At 44.6% G+C, this 22,274-nt stretch overlaps 1 protein-coding gene across 12 annotated transcripts in view; it reads right to left on the reverse strand.

Moving 5' to 3' along the window:
- The window catches only part of PRDM10 (PR/SET domain 10), a 39,660-nt gene extending 17,826 nt beyond the window's left edge, over nt 1-21,834 (reverse strand). For 2 of the 12 annotated variants that reach the window (XM_031599747.2, XM_031599746.2), the window contains exons 1-10: nt 21,604-21,825; nt 12,678-12,867; nt 10,219-10,383; nt 8,754-8,813; nt 6,213-6,332; nt 5,087-5,294; nt 4,496-4,737; nt 3,327-3,530; nt 1,317-1,389; nt 754-871 (exon numbers count right to left, since the gene is read on the reverse strand). In XM_031599747.2, the coding sequence (XP_031455607.2) occupies nt 754-871; nt 1,317-1,389; nt 3,327-3,530; nt 4,496-4,737; nt 5,087-5,294; nt 6,213-6,332; nt 8,754-8,813; nt 10,219-10,383; nt 12,678-12,746 (1,259 nt within the window). In that variant the 5' untranslated portion in view covers nt 12,747-12,867; nt 21,604-21,825. Of the gene's footprint in view, nt 1-753; nt 872-1,316; nt 1,390-3,326; nt 3,531-4,495; nt 4,738-5,086; nt 5,295-6,212; nt 6,333-8,753; nt 8,814-10,218; nt 10,384-12,677; nt 12,868-13,269; nt 14,071-16,582; nt 16,695-17,823; nt 19,463-21,382; nt 21,403-21,603 lie in introns of those variants that run through there. The other 10 variants (XM_090123340.1, XM_090123343.1, XM_031599744.2 and 7 more) reach the window with 10 other exon arrangements.
- Between the last annotated feature and the right edge of the window lie 440 nt (nt 21,835-22,274).

Here is a 22,274-nt window from a genome sequence, read left to right on the forward strand (position 1 = left end):
CATAAGCAGGTACCAACCAGTGCTCTTATGCTGCACTCTGAGAAATCACAGTACAGAACACATTATAATTTACTTTGATAATTTTGGGACTGAGAGGACTAAAGCTTCCAGCAAGCGCTCAGCCATGGCAACTCTCCTTCTGGCATCCCAGGGTGCAGAGTGCTGGGAAGTAACTGTACCAGCAATCTAATTTAAAGCCTGAAGCCATAACATCTCTCCCAAAAAAGGCACTCAGACACAGTAAACTGAAGGGAATAACTCTGTGTCAAAAAAAAAAAAAAGCAGCCACTTAACAAATTTCAGGAACAACAAATCACCAGTGTCTACTGTTCCCTGAAGGATGGTTCTAGATTGAGTTTATAATAGTCAGGATAACTATCTTTCCACCTCAGAGGAGAGGCAAAGCACTAGATGCCTCATTCTTTGAGCTCTCTATCTGGATACATCAGGGAAGGAACAGTATTTCACTTCTGTCATACAAAAATATTGCAGTTTAAGTCATTGGTTAAAAAAGCCCAACAAAACAAAAAGAAAAACTTCACTAGCTTTCTTGAAGTATTTATTTTCCTTCAGCTCTTTCTGTGGCAAAACCTCTTAAGCCAGTCAGCTTTCTGGTGCTGTATTCTTACCTTCCTGGTGCTAAGCCATTCTCTCCTGAATACTCAAGTTGGTTACTAATACCTGCAGGTATTAATTCTGCAAACCTTGAAGAGCAATAACATTATACAGGGACAAAAATAAAGCTTCCAGTACCTGCTGAAGAAGTCCAGCTTCTCATCATGGGAGTTGAGGTGCTGCTGAAGTTGCTCTGAGCTCATGAAACGACGGTTGCACTCATAACACGGCCAGTTCTTCTCCTGCTCTCTGAGAACTATGTTCCATTGGAAAGGTCAGTAACAGCATTTCAGACACTATCAATTAAATGCCTCATTTTTTTTCCCCCAAGCACTTCTATCCTGGGCTGTATTTCTCCACTCAAGTGGAGACAGACTGCAGAACACCCAGCACAGCCCCACTTAACATTGCTTTTAGCAATCCCCTCTGCCCCGTGAGGCAACTACAGCTCCTTGCAGAAAGACAAGAAGGTCACTGAGGAAAATTCACATGACTTAGATGCACAAAAGAGCACCTACAGCATTGTGTGACTCAGTGCAACCAACAGAAGTTCCCTCAATCTGAAGTAGGAGCATATAGGTTCATTACTCAAGTATAGAAACACTTCTTTCCAGCAGCCTATAGGCCCCACACTCAAAATCAAGTCTGTCACCCAACCACCATCACACTGCACAAACAGAAGGCAGAAGAGCCCACGTTACCCTTGCGTTCCTCCTCAGATATGTCATGGATCTTCTGGTTCACAAACTCCGCGTAAGAGGCAGCGTACCACACCTTGAGTGGGAAATACAAGGTAACATAATGCTTCCTTACATAGAAAAGAACCAAAAGAAATTCATTTGAAAAATGTTTCTTTATGCAACATGCTTATTTTGCCTCAACCCGAATTCCTTTTTCTCCTTTCATCCTTGCTAATAAAGCCTCACTGAGGCTATTGTTGAACTCAATATACCTCCACGGATGAATAAAAGAGCTTAGCTTAGAAAGCATGTCCATCTACTGTTAAGGTACAGCCTCTTCATACAAATGTTAATCTCACACCTGGCTACCAGTATTCTAAAGGAAAGAAAATTCATCTCCGCAGATCTGACTGCACAGCACTGTTATTTGGGAGGGCAGTTGTACCAAAAGGAAGAGTTCTTAACTCAAGGGATTCCCATGTCTTTACACAGACAACAGGCAGCACAGCATGCAGAGACACATGTAAAAGTGTTTTTCAGAAGCAGAAGTCTCAAGCAATACGGTCCTGCTTCCCAGAACACAGGCTGCAGCATGCTGGGCCCACTTTTCTCATTAAAGTGATTTAGGAAACCTTCAGCAGAGAGCCACATGAATGACAAAGTTTACCAGAACCTAGAATCAGATGCTTAAATTTAGCTCACAATTTTTCATCTTGCTGTTTACTTACAAAGGCTCAATTTTAAAAGAGGTTCTTAAATCCATTCATGCCTTATTTCCAGCATGAAAAACCTGGGCAAGTTTTGACTGAGTCACAGGTGTTTTTGTAGCAGTGCTATGAGCAGCATTTCTAAGACCTTGGAAGACTTATTCAGCATGTACACGTTACTTTGTATGCACCTAAGTAGCTGGACAAAGGAGGAAACATGGAGCCCCCAGACAACTCACCTGTCATGCAGTGCTCAAGTTCCCATAAATTCAACTTCAAGTTCCCACAAATTCCTATCGATGTTTACTTGGCAAAGAAAACATTATACAGGCTAGGTAATTTGCTGTCAATTGCCCCAACACTTTTACCCCTAAAGACACTTACTGACACACGAAGCAAGAAAAATGGTGCTTTCACAAGGAGGTCTGTACAGATTTAATTGAAGTCTGATTTCAAATTGTTTTTAAAACAGTTGAAAAACGTGGCTTGGATACATTTAGAATAGATTAATAAGGTTCCCAGTGATTTGGTTTAAACAAATTAAAAACTGATGCCAGGGGAGGAAAAAGTTTCTGCTCTTAAAAATCAGCAACAAGCATATAAGCAGGCTTTTAGTTTAGCAAAGTGTGTTTAAAACTTCCTTCTGTTAATCTGTAAGAACTTATGTGCAACAAAAAACTCTTAAGAACAAACCATTTCCTGATACTAGTTTTTCCTCTGTTTCCTCCCCAGTTCCCTAGATGATGTTAAAAAGGAAGGCTGTCTCAGCCAGCCATGCTGCTTTGAGCTCAACGTAATCAATATATTTTTAGAGGGAACAAAAAGTCACTCACAGAGCAGTCACAATATCCTTTATCACTTTCCACATGCAAAGTTTCAAAAGTTCTAGGAAAGCCAGGTAAAGTGAAAGACCACATTCACTTAAGGCACCAGAAAACATGTCAAAGGCACATAGAACTAACTGGAAAGGGCATCCAGAACTAAAAAGAATAAGACTACTGTAATAAAAATTAGATTGCATCAGCAAAATATATGCAGTGTAAAGCATGACAGTGACAAGCAAATCATTTACATGCTCTAATTTTAAGCCTCCTCATTTTATGTCTCAGCCAAACTCATTTAAAACCCGTAAGTGGCTGACTGCTGAGTTCAGTGACATTTGATTCAGGCCACCATGTGCTTTATCATAGGAAAAAGCCCTAAAAAATGCTCCAATTATTTACAGCAATCATCTCTGGCTCTTGGAGATGTGCTTATTAGGTAGCAATTGAAATTGATTCCATCAGTAGAAACAGTAAGCCCACAAATATGAGCAGTGCCATACCTTGAGTTCCTGTTTGGGCTCCACGTTTTTAATGGTTGTGTAATAAATGTGGTGGCCATACTGATAAGCAACCAGGTTCTGCTCCAAATGGTTTTGAGCTGGACGCACAAACATCATCCAGTTACAAAGAGCCTCACTAGAAAGTTCAAACCACAGGTCCTCTTGCAAATCCCTGTCTTTTCTGTCACCTTTATCAAGAGACACCTGTAATAAAAATCAGTTACACATGACTTTCTTGCAGCAGATTTGAAAGAATTCCAATTTCTAAAGAAAGTCTGCCGTGACTACATAACATTTACATCAGAAAAGCAATGAGCACGTAGCTGATCTCTTTGCTAATGGGGATCCAAGAAAAAGCAGTAACAGGAAAATACTTAGACACAGGTAGTGATTAGAGCCAGGCACAGAATGTGATGTACAGCTGTGACTGAGGCACAAGAAGCTGAACTTTCAGTAGCAGATACAGCAGATGTTGTCAGATGTTTTTAACTAGCACACCCACTTCTTCTATTTCAGGCCTCACAGTGCCTCAAGCTCTTAAAAAAAGAAAACAACCCACTCCTTCAAATGAACTTCTTTTTGGTTACTGAACCTGCCTGTAGTCCTAGTCAGACACTGACCACTGCAATTAAGACTGTGGACCATATCTCAAGCAAATAGAGTAACTCCTACAATCAAGCCAGTAAACATGAAATAGAAATTAGTGAAATCCAGTTTATCTCATGCCAATAGACTTGGCAAGGAGAATGGGAGAGAAAAATCTCTCGTCTCCCCTACATCCTGGGGGAGGAAGAAGGGAAAGGAAGAAAAAACAAAATAAGTTATAGCATGATGCAAAATAATGACTGCAAAACATCCTCAGACTATTTTTATGTCTACACGTTGCTTCTGCCTACGTGACAGTGATTCACAGCATTGCATACTTTAAGTCCTATACACCATAACACCATAATGCTAGAATATTCATCATGATTATTGCCTTCTTGGATAAAAGGATAGATTGGAAGCCAAAGCAAGCTGGGTATTTCTGAGTTATATTCAGAAATGAAGCAACACAGGAACACGTCCAGTAAAGCAATTGATCAAGTCACAGCCACTGATTCAAATTCACAAAAATTAAAGTTTTAACAAATTCCTCTCCTCTCACACACACACACACACTCCCTTACCTTCAAATGGATATAGCAGTCTTTGAGCTCAGTTTGTCTAACCAGGGGTCCTTCTACAGGTCCAAATTGTGTGCGCTTGGGGATACGCCTTTTGGAGAAGACACCTCCCAAAAACCTGTCTATGTAGAGCACCAAGGGGAGGCTGGCTCTTGCCTTGGTCAGCACAGGCCGGTTTGGGATTGGATGCAAAGGTCCATGTTTTGGACACACGGAGGGATGTGCATTATTACACTCTTCACACCCTATAACACAAAGTCAGAGAGGACATGACTGTCAGACAGACACTCACGCACCAGCTCAGAAGAGACAGCCTTATCACTCTGAGCATCTTCATCTCAGATACAGGAACATTCATTCCAATAGTCTGTCTATCTTTTAAAAGATTAGGGAGAGTGGCCTCCCACAAAATAAAGAACTATCTCACTTTGCCTTCTAAGTGACAAAGCCCAACATGAGCATACATTTCTGGATATAAAGGGCTTTAGTTATTACTGCTAAAAATACAAGAGATCTTTGACTCCATCTAGTAGAGGCCTGGTGAAGGCACAAGAAAGGGCAGCTGCAAAACTACATGCTACTTCACATGCTTACACAGATCATTGGGATCAAATGGTCGAGGTGGATCTGGATCCCATTCATCCATGTCAGTGTCTTCCCCATCTTCATCGTCGTCTTCATCCTCGTCGTCTTCCTCTTTTGTTTCCATCCTTTCCATCTGATTCTGCAGCGGTGCCAGAGGGTCAGAACCATCCACTGCCTCCATAGGAGGTAACACCTGGTTATGCACCGGTAACGATGCCTGAAGACAGAATTCACAAAAGCAGTCAAAGCTGGTTCACAAAGAAAAACACTCTTACAAAAACAAGCAGTGAAGGCTCCTGCTAGCCTACCCTTTCTGCTTCCTCTGGTAAAGGAAAGGAGGAGGAAGGAAAGTGATGCTACACGATACATGAATGCTGAGTGATGCTTGAAATCCCTGCTGCTGACAGTCACTCAGGACAGCTCTGGCAAGGCCTGACTTCAAGGAAGAAAAAACTGAAATCAGAAGTTCCAGATGTTCATGAAAACTTTCAGCAATGGAGTCCAAGCCCTCTGGAAGTTATACAGAGCCTAAAGCTGTACTTCAACTTGTTTTGTACAAACTGTCAAATCCTGCACTTTGGTACTTTTTTTCTCCTATCATACAATCAGATGAAAACAATCTCCAGAACACACGTAAAAACAGTCAGTGAGGGAGGAGATAACACCAAGACTATTTTAATGAAGATTTTCCCTTGACTTTCCCTACATTTTAACCAACATGCAGTGCACTGAATATTCATCTGCTACACAGGTTTCTCAGGTAGGGAACAAGAAACACTGAACACAGTAAAGCTGTCAAGAGATTGGCAAGGACACCCAGAGGATGTTGGTCCTATGTGACAGAGTTACATCTTCTGTTAACTTTGTTTCTCAAAGCAAAGATTATTTTAAGGTGCTTGCTCAAGACAAAACAATCCACAGATGAGGTTTCTCTGTGTATTAGATAATGTGTTGTGTTATTTTCTTGAGAGAGAGATCACATATTCCATGGTGAGATGAAGACAGTACAAATCTGTGCTAGGGTTTTTCTGCATCTCCTCCCATATCACTCAGACACAGTTCATCACCTGAGACAACGGAGCAATGAAATCAGTGTACTTTCACATTCAAAAGAAAAGGGTGCCTGGCAACTTACTCTATCTGCTTGTTGACCCTGCTCCAGAGCCATTTGCTGGGGGGATTCAGCAACGCTGCCGAGCACAGACAGGTTGGTGGGATTCATGCTCTGAGCAGCAGCAGGCAAGAGCACAGTTACCTAAAATTATAGGCACTCATTTTAGCACTGCATCATTTCCATTTTTCACTTCTACACGGGCAGAGCCCTGCATGCAAAGCTCCCTGGAGTCCTACACTAGGTCAAAATCTGCAGCATTTCAATGACATTTTTAGTATAGATGACAGATTTGCATAAAGCCTAAAAAATCCAGAGACAACAGGAAAGACACAAAACCCAAACTGAAAAGCTTTTCAGCCCATGTCCCACTCCTTTAAGCAGAAGTGCTACCCAGCCTGGGCTTCAAAGTGGCAAAAGCCAAGCACGATGAGCTCTTTATTAGCTAGCTCTTGGCAAACCAGTGAACTATGGTCTTTGTCTCTTCCATTTCCAAATTTACTTTCTTCCTTCTCCTTTAAAAAAAAAGTGAAGAATCATCTCCTGATTTCATCTGTATTCCTTCTTCTTAAATAAACAAGACACATTATCACACAAAGAGGTGTACTGACCTTGTTGGAGATTCAAGCACTCAAAGGTGAGAGAACTCCAGCAACAATTTTATTACATTATTTGGCCACACCATCCATTATTTGTTCAGTTTTATACCATATCTTCGTGTAGCAACAGGAAAATTAACACATTATCACATACTGTTCCCATTCATTCTGTGATAAAGCAGAACCGAACTCTCAAGAATCACCTCTCCTGTCTTTGGTGCTCTGCTTATCTATGCAGCCACTCGTGCCAGCACACTGCATGACTTTCCATCCTTCTCTACAGTTGACATTATGTGGCTACAAGTTCGTGTCTCTGACTGTTAAACAGCTTTGATGCTAAAATTAAAACCTCTGCCCCACTACAGAGTGCACAATAAATATAAGATAGAACTGAGAACAGTGAAGTATGCCAGCAGTAAAGGAACACACAAGAAAATTCATAACATAAGCAGATAGCTTTAAAACTTCAAATCTAGCGTAAAGATGTATTAAAAGTAATTTATGAAACTGCTTATAAACCTACAGGAAAAAAAGCAAACAGAAACCTCCAGGATCACAGCTGAAGTGCCCACTGCTGCCACGTTGGATGCTGGGGGCAATAGAAAAGCATCCTTGCTCAGCAGCACACCCCCAGCTCTGCCAGCACAGAGAGGCTCATACAACCTCACATCTATTTGTACCACATATTAGCACTTCTCACTGCTGATCACACCTCAAACATATATCTAATTTTCATTTCCATGTAAATTCCAGACAATGCAAAGAATACAGGCGTTATTTTAAAAGGAAATTTTAAAGTTTTTTTTTTTTTTTAAAGTAAAACTTCTCAAAGACAAAGATGCCTTTGTTCAGGGATGTCCTACATGAAATGCTGATGTAAAAACACCTGCAAAGGTAGTAACTGCCATAATGAGATTGTTCTGCTGGGACTGCTGCCAGTCTCAGAAAGGAGGGCAGTCTGAAGACACAGACAAGAACTTCTGACACCCTTGGTACTCAACATATTAGAGCAGCAGCTCACAGCCTGTTGTCAGGGTCACCTGCACTGCAGGTAAGTATTTCATCCCTCCAATTTTATCACATATTCAGCAAGCTTTCCCAGTAAATAAGCTTTGAGATAATCAAATAGCATTTTTTGGCTTTCTGCTGGAGCAAAACTGATACGGCAAAAATAACCAAAAATGACACCTTCAAAAGAAAAGTAAAAAAAACAGCTAACACCTCTGTGCCATTCAGAGTTTCCTGTTTGTGTCTCAGTTTAGGTCTCCTTTAAACAAGAAGCTTTATTTTCAATGCATATTCAACCCTCCACTCTGCCCTAAGACTGCCAATACACATTCTAATGACAGCATTAGCAATATGGTGATAATTCAGATCTAACACACCAGTTCACACATGCCATTCCAGGGGCATTTCTATTCCCAGATCACTTCCTACAGGCAAGCACGTCAGCCCAGGGAAATCCCAGAAAGATAAATAAGCCAACAACTGAGTTCCATCAGGTTCCATACTTATTTTCCAGGGAAGTTTCTGGTAGATTGAGAGCTTGGCTCAAAACCAATCTCTACCCCTTGACAGCTTTCAGGGGCTTCTAGGTATTTTGATCAGTCTGTATGGGGACAACTTCTAACTCAGTCACACCAGAATGACATTAAAATAAAGTCAGATGTATCAGCCTGCTGACTGACTTAAAGCAATACTGTTGAAAGATTTTTCATGATATCTAGGACAGTAAATTCATATCATTGTTGAACATGTATTAAAAAATAAATTCATGCTTTTTTATTGACACTGATGCACAAAAGGGCCAAGATAACAGTCTCTCACCAATACCTGCTTTTTGTTCACCATCACTGGGAAGATGGTAAATGACTGAAGGTTGCCATCTCACAAATTCAGAGTAAGCTCTTTAAGCTCTATCACTAATGCTCCTTATAATCTCAAGCCCAAAGAAAATGTCTCTTACCTGCTGCGTGGTGGCATCCTGCTGGACATAAGCCACTTGGGACGGATCTGTAAACAGAGTCTAGACAAAGTGAAAAAGGCTTATCAAACTGGCCTTAGGTTGATCATCCCCAACGCACACAAGTATCACTCAGCCACCAAAATGCAATCCCCATAAGAATAACTGCTTTGCTGGCTTTTAACATCCCTGTTAACACAGCAGGTTCATTTTTCTTCCTCCAAGTTCAAAAGAGAGCTCTTCAAAAGAAAGCACATGGATATCAGCACATCCTACATATTAATTTGGTAGGGTGAGGATGTCTGCTTTTATTTAATGGAAGACATGACAACTCCAATATTCATATGCTAGTCCTCAAGAACAGCTCTGCTGGGAGAGCTGCTACATCAGAAGAGCAAAACTCAGAGGAACACTAAGCATTGACAGCAGCCTGCCTGCTTGCTTGGCCAACATTTGAAACACCCGAGCATACTGGAGCAGTCTGGCTCCAGCAAACTGAAGCATGATATGGTAAGAATTCCCTTGGTGCTTTTTGCATGATGATATCTTATTACTACAGTGCGTTTTTTAATTTAGACAAAGCGATAATATTCAGAGAGTTGCAGAATCACTTGGTCATTAACTTCCTGGGAGATATCCTCTTGGTATCTTATCATCTCAGAACACCCCACCACATAGGAACTGCTTTTTATATGGCTGAAAACTGCACAAGAGACAAGATCATGCCACAGAAGTCTATGCCAGTGCTGCTGGCAGTGTCACATACAGGCACTTAGCAGCAATATTGGTCTATTCTGTCCAAGAACATAAAGCACTCTGATGAAGCATATCTATTTGTGTTTTGTTTGTTGGATTTTTAAAGTCTATCCATGCAGAGGTACAGATGCATGCTATATTAACTCCATATAAACACACTCTATCAGAGGGGGAAAAAAAGCCTTGATATTTCCTATAATTATGAAGAAAAATAACTGAGGCCTATGCAATCAACAACTTCTGTGAAGAGAGATTACAAAATTAGATTGAATTCACCAAGATCTTCTGCAAAAAGGCAAGGCTGTTATTGTTACAATTAATAATTAAAAGTGCTCTGTGCAAACAAGGACTCTTCTAGAAGACACAGATCTCTCAGCTTTTTACCAAATACAGGCAGAGGCAGAATTTCTGGAGAGACTATTAAGCATTTTCAAAAACACTTTTGATTTAATTACCACCCTGTCCACCTTTAATGAAATAACAAGCGTTTCATAATTCATAACCTCAACATCCTTTGATTACCACATTTGCACATCAGACCGAAACGAACAGCATGAAGTCCCTGTTCAGCAATGGGCAGATAAAAGCACTAGGAGTAACTGCCTGCTATTTTCCAGTCACACCACTCGCTGGCAGCTGGCTTTAATCTCAAATAAGCCTGTTTTGTTTCCTAGATGCCATAAGGGAGGGGTGGGCTCAGAACCACACGTGCCTGCGTAGCTTCCACGGGATGGATGTAAACCAGCGTGTGCTCCGACGTGTCCACGGAGGTGTACGAGGTGCCATCTGCTGTGTACACCACCTGCTGGGAGGGACGCTCCTGCTCCTCGCTGTACACAATCTGTGCCACTGTCCCTGCTTCTGGGACAAAGTGCACCTGGAAGAAAAACAGATCCTGGACTGAAACGGCTGCGGGTATCGGTTGTGGAGGCATCCACCACCTTACGCCCCAAATATCTAACCAGGTGTTAGGAAAACACTAGAAATCTCAATGTATAATATATATTTATATTATATATATTATGTATTATTATTATTATATAAATATATATATTTATCTGGAGCATAGGAAGTTCCGCACCAACGTGCGCAAGAACTTCTTTACGGTGAGGGTGACGGAGCACTGGAACAGGCTGCCCAGGGAGGTTGTGGAGTCTCCTTCTCTGGAGATATTCAAGACCCGCCTGGACGCCTACCTGTGCGACCTGGTGTAGGGATCCTGCTTTGGCAGGGGGGTTGGACTCGATGATCTCTGGAGGTCCCTTCCAACCCCTACGATTCTGTGATTCTGTGATTTATAAACTCATCTAAATTAGCAGTGTAGAAATCTGGATGTAATAACTATCATTGGTTCCAGGTTTTACCCTGCATTTTAACTCAAGACTGGTACACTAGTATAGGGCACGCATTCAAACAACTTTTGGAACATCCCTCGAAAGTTTTTAAGAGAAAACATTTGGATTTGAACTTCTGTATTGGATTTGTTGGCACAGAGTAATGCGGTGGAAGCAGCAGCAGTGACAGCAGAACAGCAAAGTCCTAGGCTGCAGCAAGTGAGGACTTGCTCAAATGCAACAGCCTCACGTATGCAGGGATCTCCAGCAAGATCCCCTCACCTCCACTGCCAGCCCTTAAATGAGGGCTGGGAAGGGGTGGATCCTGGCTGCAGCCCTTCCATCACTTACATTGCATGCACCTGAGCTGCTCTGGGCTGGCCCTGCCATCCCACCAGGTGCTCCATCACTGCTTCAGGCTGTGCCTCAGCATTTCCACTACATGCACTGCTTGTCTTTATTTTCTATCTTGCTTTCTGGATTTATGATAATTACTTCAGCTAGTTCCATAGTTGCAAGAAATTTTTCTGTTTGATAAACTGGCTAGCAGAATCTATTAACTTTGATTATTGCTTCAAGAAATAGGATTGCAGCTATCACAAGACAGCAACAGTATGTTTGTGATTGCTTCTCTGGAGCATGAACACAGCATCAGCAGACAATTCAACTGTTTAAACAGGGAAAATAACTGAAAACATGAAGCAATGACTCCAATGGCTACTATAACAGTTACCTCCAGGGCAGTTTAAATGCAAATAAATTTATTTTGACTTAACATTACCTAAAACAAGCCAGAATTAATAAGTCCAGTGTTAATAAGAACATACTTATCTGTTGACACCTTTTACGGGTTGAAAACCATTTTCAGTGCACAGGAAAAAACAGGACAGTTAGCAGGAAACCTAGCTTTGGTACCCACATCCATCACTTGGTGTTCTCACATAAAATAAGGCCACATCTGCAAATTTTATTTACTTCATTTCACCCTTTAGTTTGTTTCAGAAGACACCTGGCACTCCCCAGGGGATGCTAAGCACTGATTTCATACAATAAATCCTTATGCAAACACTACAGTAAAAATGCATGCAGTGTTCCACGTTTGGAGAGTGCTCTGCAAATACTGATCAAACCTTTTAACTGCCGTGTGCAAACAGCAGCACTGTTATCCCACTGCAGAGAACACAGGTTACTGAAAGCTGCTTTTCTTTGCAAATTTCAAAGCTGGAAGTTACCAAAAAAGCCAAGATTCCTTGGCTTGTGGTTCAAATGACACGCAGCATTCTCTTCATAACGTATTCCAAGAAATAAATCAGTCTTCTAAAAATTCTCAGCTGCATTGTCTCAGAGATGGAGGGACTAGCTGCATACAGCAGAATCTGACTACATTAGTCAGTGACAATTAACATTTCTCTCTTCCCCACTACCCAGATGTCTGACTGGAAAAAACTGTATTACTTTCCTAAAAGGTCCACCCACAGTTCCAGCTGATTCAATTGATGCCAAGAGAATGGGCTGCCACAGACCACATATTTTCTTAATATTCATTAATCTGAATATCCTTTCACTTTCCCACAACTGTATATATTTATTTTTGGACACTGAACGCACACTGCTACTGGTTGGTTTCATACATTTCAAATGCCTGTGTGCTCAGTGCTGTGGTTTGCACAGCTCACTTTCTGGAATCACTACAAGTATGTTTCTATTTCCTCTCCAATACAAGCTGAGTTTCCAGACAGTTTCAAAAAAATAAAAAACAGCTGAATGGGAACATTTGCTTGCAAAGCCACTACACTGAGCCTAATCCAGCAGAAGCAGAAACCGAGGCACAAGTCACCTGAGCAGCATTCTGGTCCTGCTCAGCAGAGTCAGGCCACACCTGAGGACTTTCTTCTTTCGAGTCCATCTCCTCCCTGCTGTGGTGCTCCACGATGGGAAATAACTACTGGAGGAATGTCTGGCTGAATAGATTCATCTCTTCACTGTGCTTCTACTTCCAGAAGACAAGGGGATCTTCAGTAACATGGCTAGAAGGAAAGGAGATGGAGATATGAAAACACACATCTAACAGCCTGTTTTTGTTGTGATGGAAGGGAGCTAGAGCTATCAGCTACTGCACTACAGGAACATACTGCAGAATAAAGCAGGCTTCACTTAATGAACACAGGCATTCTCATCTTCCATTCTCAAGCATGTTGCCTAATTATTTTCTCCTTCATAGGAGCTGGAAAGAACTCAGCCATTGCACTGAAGGGTACTGAACTCCTCCTGCACATCCCTCCTCAGCCACAAGCATGCAGCAGAACATTCTGCACGTGGTTCTGCTGGCATACACAAGGTCAGAAATCAATGAACTATGCCAAAAATCAACATTAAACTTCTAACAGGAAAGGATACACTCAGAGATGCATTGCTGGCCTCACACTTACAGACAGCTTTCTCCTTGCACGGAAGGGCAGGCCCAGTTGGCATTCAGGTAATGTGGCAAAGGCAACTTTGAGAAAAAGAATAATGAAACGTAAACTCTAATTGATGCAAGTCCAAAGATCCTGACAAATTGCTCTCAAGCTATGTTTTATTCACCTCCTGCAATTTTACTGAGGCCTCTCAATCTGCCACTGGGAATCTCAGAAGGGTAATTTATGGTTCTGGTGATTGGTTCAGTCAGTGCTTCAGCACTTTCCCAATTCTTCGTCTCTAATGTCACGCTAAATCCACAGGCCCTGGAATTAGCATAAGGCTGAGCCCATTTCATTTCTCAGTTACTCCAATTAACTTTGCTTTATACTCAGCGCCTCCCTGGACTGATCCAATGCCAGCACCCTGTCTGTGCACCACGAAGAAAGCAGAAGGCTCCTTGCTGATGCTTTCATTCATTTGCATTTTAAATGCAAATTATTTTAGTCATATTTTATTCCCATAAATGCCAGCAGTTGGCTCATCAACGTCAAGCTAAAAAAAGATAAGGAAAAAAGCAGTCATTTTCTGCCTTCTGCTGATTTCACCACAAATGAATAAGCTCTGCAGACCTGAGCACTGACTGAACCATCGGCCTCAGCCAGAACACGGAAATCAACAGCACAGAAACATCACTGAACTGAATACTGGGGGGAAAAATAAATTAAAAAGGAAATCACATCACTTCCACGTACACAAAGTTTGGGAAAGTTATTTCTGGGCATTGCCAGAGCCCAGCATTTGCTGTCTCATGCTGAGCAACATGCCATAACACGCGACAGGAGGCTCTCACTTACTGGGCTCACACTGCATTAGGGCCTGGGATAAATGAACAGAAATGCTATCTCTGTTCTCATGGTTCACTGCAAGGCATTCACAAAAGGCACTGAAGAGAAAAGGAAAGAAACAGGTGTACCTGCATGCTATGCTTTAGCTAGGGGATCTCATTAATATGGAAAAAAAAAAGAGCTGCAGCAGTGGACAGAGAACACCCAGCCGTGCTTTCAGAGTGCTGAAACGTGGGTTGTTTACAAATAAATATAATTTCTCTATTACAGCTCACGTAAGCTTTGATACAGTTGGAAATACCCATCCTTACACAGTACCTTTTATCCTGCTATCTCAAGGCTTCTCGCTGCGTTATTAAGGAGAAAATCCCAGGATTAATCCTATCTAATCCTCCCACTTTCACTGAACTCCATGCCTCGTCTCATTGGGTTCAGACCTTTTGGTGATTGCAGAACCACTGAGGAACGGGGCTGTGTTTATGGCAGTAACAGCCTGAACAATTTCACATGAAACTGAATGCCTTCCTGTCAACTTTGCTCAGCTCTGTTCATCCCAAACAGCTCCTGTTAACTAATGGCAGTCAGGAACAAGAGCCAGTTCAGGTCACTGGACGAACAATAGCCAGTAGTTTAACCAATTAACCAATACCTAATTGCTCAGAACAATAAGTGGCAAAGGTTTCACGGTTTGTTGTTTTGATTTTTAAAATAACAATAATAGAATTACATCGTTAGGAAGAACGCAATTAAATTAATCAGAGATTAAATGACGAGAAAGGCACAGGCATGGCCTGCTCCACGTGGTGCAACAAGTGGGAGCTCTGGCTGAGTTTCCCCACCACAGATACTGGAGGTCTGAGGGCAGCTGCTGACTCACTCCAGCAGCTCATTTAGGCACAAATAACTTACAGCTTGAGTGGGAAGGAGACTCACAGTTCCACATGGGCTTTAAATAGACAAAACTAGACATGAAGATTCATATCTACCAAAAAAAAAAAGGTAAAAAGATGGAAAAGAAAGCAGAATACACTGATTTCAATTTTTATCTTAGTTCTGAACATTAACACATCTGAAATGTTAGGGAAAAAAGCAAGGATGAGCCAACGCAGGGGCTCAGTGGTGTGGTTTCTATAAATGGTGCCATTACCTATGGCTGTTTCCCAGAGAAATGAAATACAGACAGTTGTGTAGCAATAACAGCCAGAGAACACGAGCTGCAGGATTTGTTGAGCATCTGTACTACAAAATAAGGCCTGGGATCCACCCCCATGGGATGCACTCCTACACCACTGCTCCATCCCTGACTTCTTATCATTTCTGCTATCACCACCAAACTCACAATGACACCAACAGGCAACGAGCACCCGAGGAACCTTCCCTACACTGAGCACAGAAAGACATGACCAACTTCGTTCCCACGTCCTTCTACATAGGACGCTCCCTAATTAATCCTGTATGACCTTATTTTCTTCCTCATATCCCCCATCAAAGATCATTACAGCTGTGACACTGACAGCCAGAGCGCCTCAAGATTTCAATGATTTCCCTGTGGGTTTCAATCAGCAGAGATGTCACACAGCACAAGGAAGCAACAGACGTCCAGCTCAGCACATACAGCCTCAGCGTTTTATTCCTATCAAATTAGCTGCAGAGGAATCACAATGAGTACGTTAGGCCACGTGGTGCCACATTAATCCTGCTAACAAGAGCACTTTAGGAGAAGCATGTAAAGAAAAGCACTTTTCTCTCTCAGGGTCTGGCTGCAGGCTTTGTTAGTTTCTTAGCAGAAGCATGAGACCTCAGGCTTAAATCAAAGTGCCAATATTACCAAACAAGTGGCACACAAGGGGACATTCTCTGCTTGCCCTCTGCACCGTTTGCCCCCAGAATATGCTTTGCAGTTGCTGAGGTTTCTCCCCATACAACACGAGGCATTTCCAATAGAGCAAAACACCACAACAAGCACCCTAATGGGGCACACACACTTTGGGAGCTGTCATCCAACACACGACCTGCAGTCCTGTCACCACCCCAACACTTACATACAGCCAGATAAGCAGCACGCACACAAGCAGGAAGCAATGACAACATGCTAAACCATTTACAATAGCTCAAGACAGCATTTTCCTCCCCAGAATAGCAGGTGTGCTTCACCCAATCCATACTGGGTAAGGACATGAGCTGGAGCAGCAGTGGGTATAAATACAGCCCAGTATCACTGCAGTGCATCAGAACAGCAAGGCAGCAACAGGATGCAGTGCAAACATGGTATGATAGCACAGCTCTGTGACTTCAAATCATTACAGGACCTCAGCACAGCTGCTAAGCATCTGATCTGGAGTTGGAGTGCTGTCAGCAGACACACAGGGCAGAACAGAACCATCCTCTACACCTATGCACCAAAACACCCAGCTGCCTGCTCACTGGGTGAGTGCAGGTAAACCAACAACCTGTCCAGGAGGAAACTGGTTCATTTCAGTATGCTGTTTGTATTTACCTTCCTTTTCTTAACACCCACTGCAGATCTGCAGCTGCCACAGATCTATGGCCCTCATCTTCAGTTCTTCCTCATCCAATCCAGAACGCTCATTAATGGTGATGTCTCTCCTCTGCATGGAAAGCTTCTTATGTCATTGTTTGACCAGCTCTTCATCTTCATGGAAATCTTACTTGAGAACTCCTCCTGACCTCCACAATACATCTCTAACCCCTCTCTCCCATTCCAGCAGCATCTGAAGCTGTATCATTAAATCAGCAGCTTTCCCCATTTGCCACATTCAGCTCTGGATGAACTCTGCTTGGGGCAAAGCACCTCATTCACCACCCAACACAACGTCCTCATTATCCTTGCTGTCCTCAGCAGCAGTCATCTGCCTCCCAAAGGACAAGTGCTGATGAAAGCACTACCTACCTGCAGGCAGGCCTCAGCATCCACACCACATCACCCTGCAGGTGCCCCTACGACTCCATCAGCTGGGAATGGGATCGAGCAGTGCTTTGAGAAAAGGGCTCAGAAGACAGCAAAGCAGCTGTTCTTTTTATTTGGCGTGCAAGGATTTCTGACAGAAATTGAAAAGTGAAACCACTGAGCACTGCAAACAGAAGTTCAGCTCTGAAAGTCATAAAAAGGATCAACAGCACCTATATTTTCTTCACACAGCTGCTATTAGGGAATGAGACTTTCTTTCAACCATTGGGCTGTACAGGAGATACAGACAAAAACTCCTGAGACTTCATCTGCAGAGAGCTCTCCAAGTTCAATTAAGAACATTCTGCTGAGAAAGCACCAGAGCCAGCAGCTGCCAAACATCCATCCTTGTCCCTTCTTTGAGATGACAGCGATGGAGGAACATTAAAGCTGGGCAAAGGGAGAAATCTGCTTTCCTTCTCAGGGAGTCATAAAGCCACTGCAGTATCTCACATGAGAAGCCACTTTACAATAATGGCACATAAAAAAAGCTAATGTGATTTACTCCCCAGTGTAAAAGAGGCTTGCATATAGACTGGAGTTCCCTGCAGCAATAACAGCAGTGGCTATTAGCTTAATTCTTTAAGTACTGAGCTCACTGACCACTCTTTTTCACTGTTAACCATATGCAAGGACAGCAAGATTGCTACAAAAGGGGGTTTTATGACCACGGGTCTTCCTCCAGCTTTTAATATGAAAGTGATTTATGATACTCAAAAGGAACATCACATGTGTCTGCAAAAGCTATATCCCACACTTAAGTTAATTACCCCAGCTTGCCTAGAAGGCAGAGTTGGTGCATTTCCTGAGGTTCCTTGGCAAGGAGATGCTCTCACTGCAGCAGGATGGCTGGGAAGCACGCTGGGGTTCCAACCTCATTGACTACTGAGTCACGACTGCTGTCTCTTCCTCTGCATCCTCATTCATCAAAAACACATTGTTTCAAGGAACTCAGCTCTTGTGCATTGTCTGCATGTTAATAATCAGGTAATATATAGCCACAATATTTATGCTTTACTGGCGAGTTAGAAATAGAAATCATACACGGGGCTGGGACAGCAGAGATTATTTATTTCCACAAAAGGAAAAATGGCTTCAATTTATTTAGTCATATAATAAATAGAACAACTCAGCCAAACACCAACTCACTCTTTCTTCAAATTGCACATAATGAATTGATCTAGCTGCATCCTTACACCACATCCATCACAGCACAACGAGCTGGAAGAGGCCTCTTAGATCTCCAAGGCAAGTCCTCTGCTGCTGCATCAATGAAGGGGCTTGTGTGATGCATTAAAGGGCACTGCCTAAGCTCCAAAAACAATACCACAGCATGGTGCAGCTATTCTCTGGAAGTACCACAGAAGTAGCTACAAGTCTGTTTATCCCACAAAACACAGGAGATAATCTAGAACTGCAAGTGAATTCCAAGGCAGATTTACATCCTACAGGAGAACTGCACAGACCTGGCTGCAGACCTACTTGGAGATGCAGCTCCCTCTCTAGATGACATTTCTGTGCAGCCTTAGTTCTTGTATAACCAAGTGTTTCTCACTGTATCTGTCCTTCCTGTTCTCAGTAGGCAAAGAGACAAGTTTAAAATTTATGTTTATACACATGTTCTTCTTAGTCACCCCTATAATTGATTTCTTCCTCCTCCTCAGCTTTCTGAACACATTATTACATTTTTCATGTCATTTTCTTCTTTCAAATGTTTTGTGTTCTCAGGTCCCTGTGACATCCTCAGCATCTGCCACTGCCATAAACCACAACTCTCAGGCTTCAGCTGCTCGAGGTAGTGACCTCATTTACTTAATTGATTTGGTTTATAAACGACAGAGAAGAATGATGAAGGAACAAAGCAGGGAAGGCACTTCCTTCAGAGTAACAAGGAAGAGAATGAAAGCATCTGTATCAAACTGTGTCTACACTGTTGCAAATGCATCTTTTTAACTGAAAACAAAACCACACCACCACCACACTCAGTTCCATTCCTCCTATTCCTCCTCCACTTAAAGCTGCAATTTGCTCCCCTTCCTGCAAACTGTGCTGCTTCTTTCCTCCCTCTCCCACCCCTCCACATTAAATCACCGCTTTCAAATGACAAAACCTCTTTTCTGCCCATTAAAAAACCCAAGACTTGCCTGCTGCAGAACAAACCAGGCCTCCTGAACACTACAGCAGGTGCCCACCTAACACATCAGGCCGCTTGTATTTCTATGCTACGCTGACACAAAAAATAGAAGTGGCAAACAGCTCAGCTCTTGTTTAAGCCAAAACAAAATCCACAACATTAAGTCAGCCTCCATGAGCTACACTTATAAATTAATTAAAATTCTGTTTACACAGCTGACAGCAGCTGCAGGTGGTCAGAAACACACTGAAAGTAGCTGCTTACAACAAAGCAAATTAACATCACAGAGCTCACCTAAGGATTTCCTAGGCAGGTTAATAGCAAAGAAAGGTGTCAGATGAAAGCAGGCTCCTCACACCAACTTCTTGTCAAGAGCAAGCGGTCAGTTATTCCAACAGATAACAACAGTCACATCAATATCTCATCCTACACCAAGGTAATAAAGCTGTCTTCATTTCAAACAGCTCGTACACAAGAGAAGAATGCATGCAGCAAAGTGCCAAAAAGCATCACATTTCAGGAGACAAATTATTCGTTTTAGGACTAACTTGAGAAATACACCTCCTTACTGCTCCTGAAAATGAAGGTGTTAGGAGGCTTGAGACCACCAATTACTTTATCACTACAAAAGAGTCCAATAACCCTCTTGTAAAATCAGTTGATTCGTAAGCATTTCATCTTCTGGTTTAGCCAAGAGGAAGAAAATTCAATTGCTGAAAAAAGTAATAGAAGAAGGAGTTCAATATAGTCTCTATTGCCATTAAAACTCGTAAATAGAAATACTGATATGCATTTCACAGGGATAGCCAGCACTGAGCTCACTTGTCCTTTGAAAGCCTGTAAGAACCACGAATACACCACTAATGTGATGGAAGAACTGTGTGCAGATAACCAAACAGCAAACACTGCCCGCTCATCTCAGTCCTCCTGCTGTGAAGACCAGGCTCAAAAATGAAAGACCTGCGAAGGAGGTTTTTAAGCTTTGGAAAGGCTCCTTCCAGGGATCCACAACAAGCAGCCTGTAAGAGCAGCCTCCACACAACATGAAGTTTCTCATGCAGGATAACGAACCTTTTGTGGGGTCAGCTGTCTCTTTAGGGCCTATAAGACAAAGACCCAAGGCCTTGTTTTTTCCATTTTAACTCAACAGTTTACCTCTTTTTCAATACCAGAGCAACACAGGAGCAGATCAAGCAATTCAACACTACAAACCTCGATAGCAAGAGGTCCCATAAAGAAATAAATCAGTCACACATAGCAGCCATCCCACGGCCCACAAGAAGGAGCTCATTTAGCTGAGACAACCACCAACACCGGTGCCAAAACCAATCTGAGCACAACACAGGCAGCTACCAGAGCCCACACACAGAAGCTACGCGTGGCCCTTGTTCTGTCCTGCAGGCCTGCAGAGCACCCAGCACGGCAGGAGCCACAAACAGGGGGCCGGTCCTGCTCTGCCCTTGGCCGGGCCCACCCTGGTACCTCCAACACGGCAGTGCGGGTTGCCAAGCCCTTCCCACCAACCCCACAGCCTCCCCACGGCGAGCCGCTCCGCGCAGGGGCAGCTGAAGCCCGCAGGTGCCCCCACCCGTCCCTTATATACTCTCCTCGCCCCACCGCAGCCAATCCGAGGAATGGGGCGCAATGCCCCCTCCTCTCTCTAAGCCAATGGCAAACGGGGGCGCGAGGCACGCGGCCAATCAGGCGGGGGCAGGTGCGCCCCTTCCCGCCGCCGCTCTCCACAGCGTGAGTGACCCCCGCTGCCCCCCCCCCCCCCAACCCGCCTCTGCCGGGGCGCCCGGCGCTCACGCAGCCCCAACCACTGAGGGAAGCACTGGGGGGGGACGGAGGGGCAGGGGCTGGCGGCGAAAGGCCGCTCCGAGCGGGCAGAGGAGAGGAGACGGGAAGGCCCGGCTGCCTGAGGGAGGGGAGCCGGGCTGAGCGCGGGCCGAGGAAAGCGGGCGGCCCGCCGTAACGGGGGGCTGAGCGCCCACAACGCTGGGGGGGGAACAAGATGGCTGCAGCGCACACACACACACGCACACACACACACACGCATACACACCCCCCGCCCGCAGCGAGGTGCCGGGGTCCGGACTGTACCATCCGGGGAGGGGGGCAGGGGTGGGGGCAGCCCCTTTCCCTCCGGCCGGGGCGGGTGGGGGATCCCGGCTGGGGCGGGGAGCGGACCGTACCTCTCCCGCGGGGTGTGGGGGGGGGAGGGGAACGATCGCGCCTTTCTTCCCCCCCCCCCCCACTCCCGGGAGCGAACGGTTTATCCCGGCCGCAGCGCTCAGCAGCCGCCAGCTCCGGGCGCCATCTTGGGTGCGACTAAAACAACGCGGCCGAAACCCCCGGCGCGACCCCGCTGCGGCCCCGCACCGCGCTGCCCTCCCGGACCGTCCCATCGCGTTACCTGAGGGGGTCCCGTGCGGTTGCCGCGTCCCGGCCGCCGCCGCCGGCCCCGCTGCGGCCCCGAACCCCCCCACCTGTCCTCACCTCACAATGGTAGCTGCAGAGCGGGAGGGGGGGCGGCCGCCCGGACCTCATTAGCATAATCTGCCTGGCAACAGTCAGCGGCGGCGCGCGCTGATTGGCTGAAACGCCCCCGCCCGCGAAGATGAGGCATAAAAGTCGTCAAGAAAAGACTCGGGAGGCGGCCAGGTGTGGGGGCCGGGGAGCAAACGGGGGGGGGGAAGAGGGGGCCGACCCACGGGGAGGGGGGGAACCACTGCCCAGGCCTTCAACGCTCCCCCACCCTCCGGATGCCCGCCACCAATCAACGCGCCGCTCTCATCCCCGCACCGCTCCGCAGAGGTCCCTCCCGCCAATCCGAGCTCTCTTCTTATCGCGGCGCTCCGCCCCCTCCTGGGGGAGGCGAGCAGCGCCCCCTGCTGGGAGGGCGGAGCGCCCTCTGGCGGTGGGGAGGAGCCGCGCTGATTGACCGCTCCGCGGGTCCCTGCTGGGGAATTCGGCCAACGGGTCACAGCGGTGGGGTTTATTGCCTTCCTCTTGTTGCAGCTCTTCTTCAAGAGGCGTTTGTGTTATGGCAGCGTGGAAAAATACAGCTTTGCTCAGTCCATGTTT

Source organism: Phasianus colchicus, chromosome 23, assembly GCF_987193195.1.
Source record: "Phasianus colchicus chromosome 23, bPhaCol1.hap1.1, whole genome shotgun sequence".
Taxonomy (NCBI): domain Eukaryota; kingdom Metazoa; phylum Chordata; class Aves; order Galliformes; family Phasianidae; genus Phasianus; species Phasianus colchicus.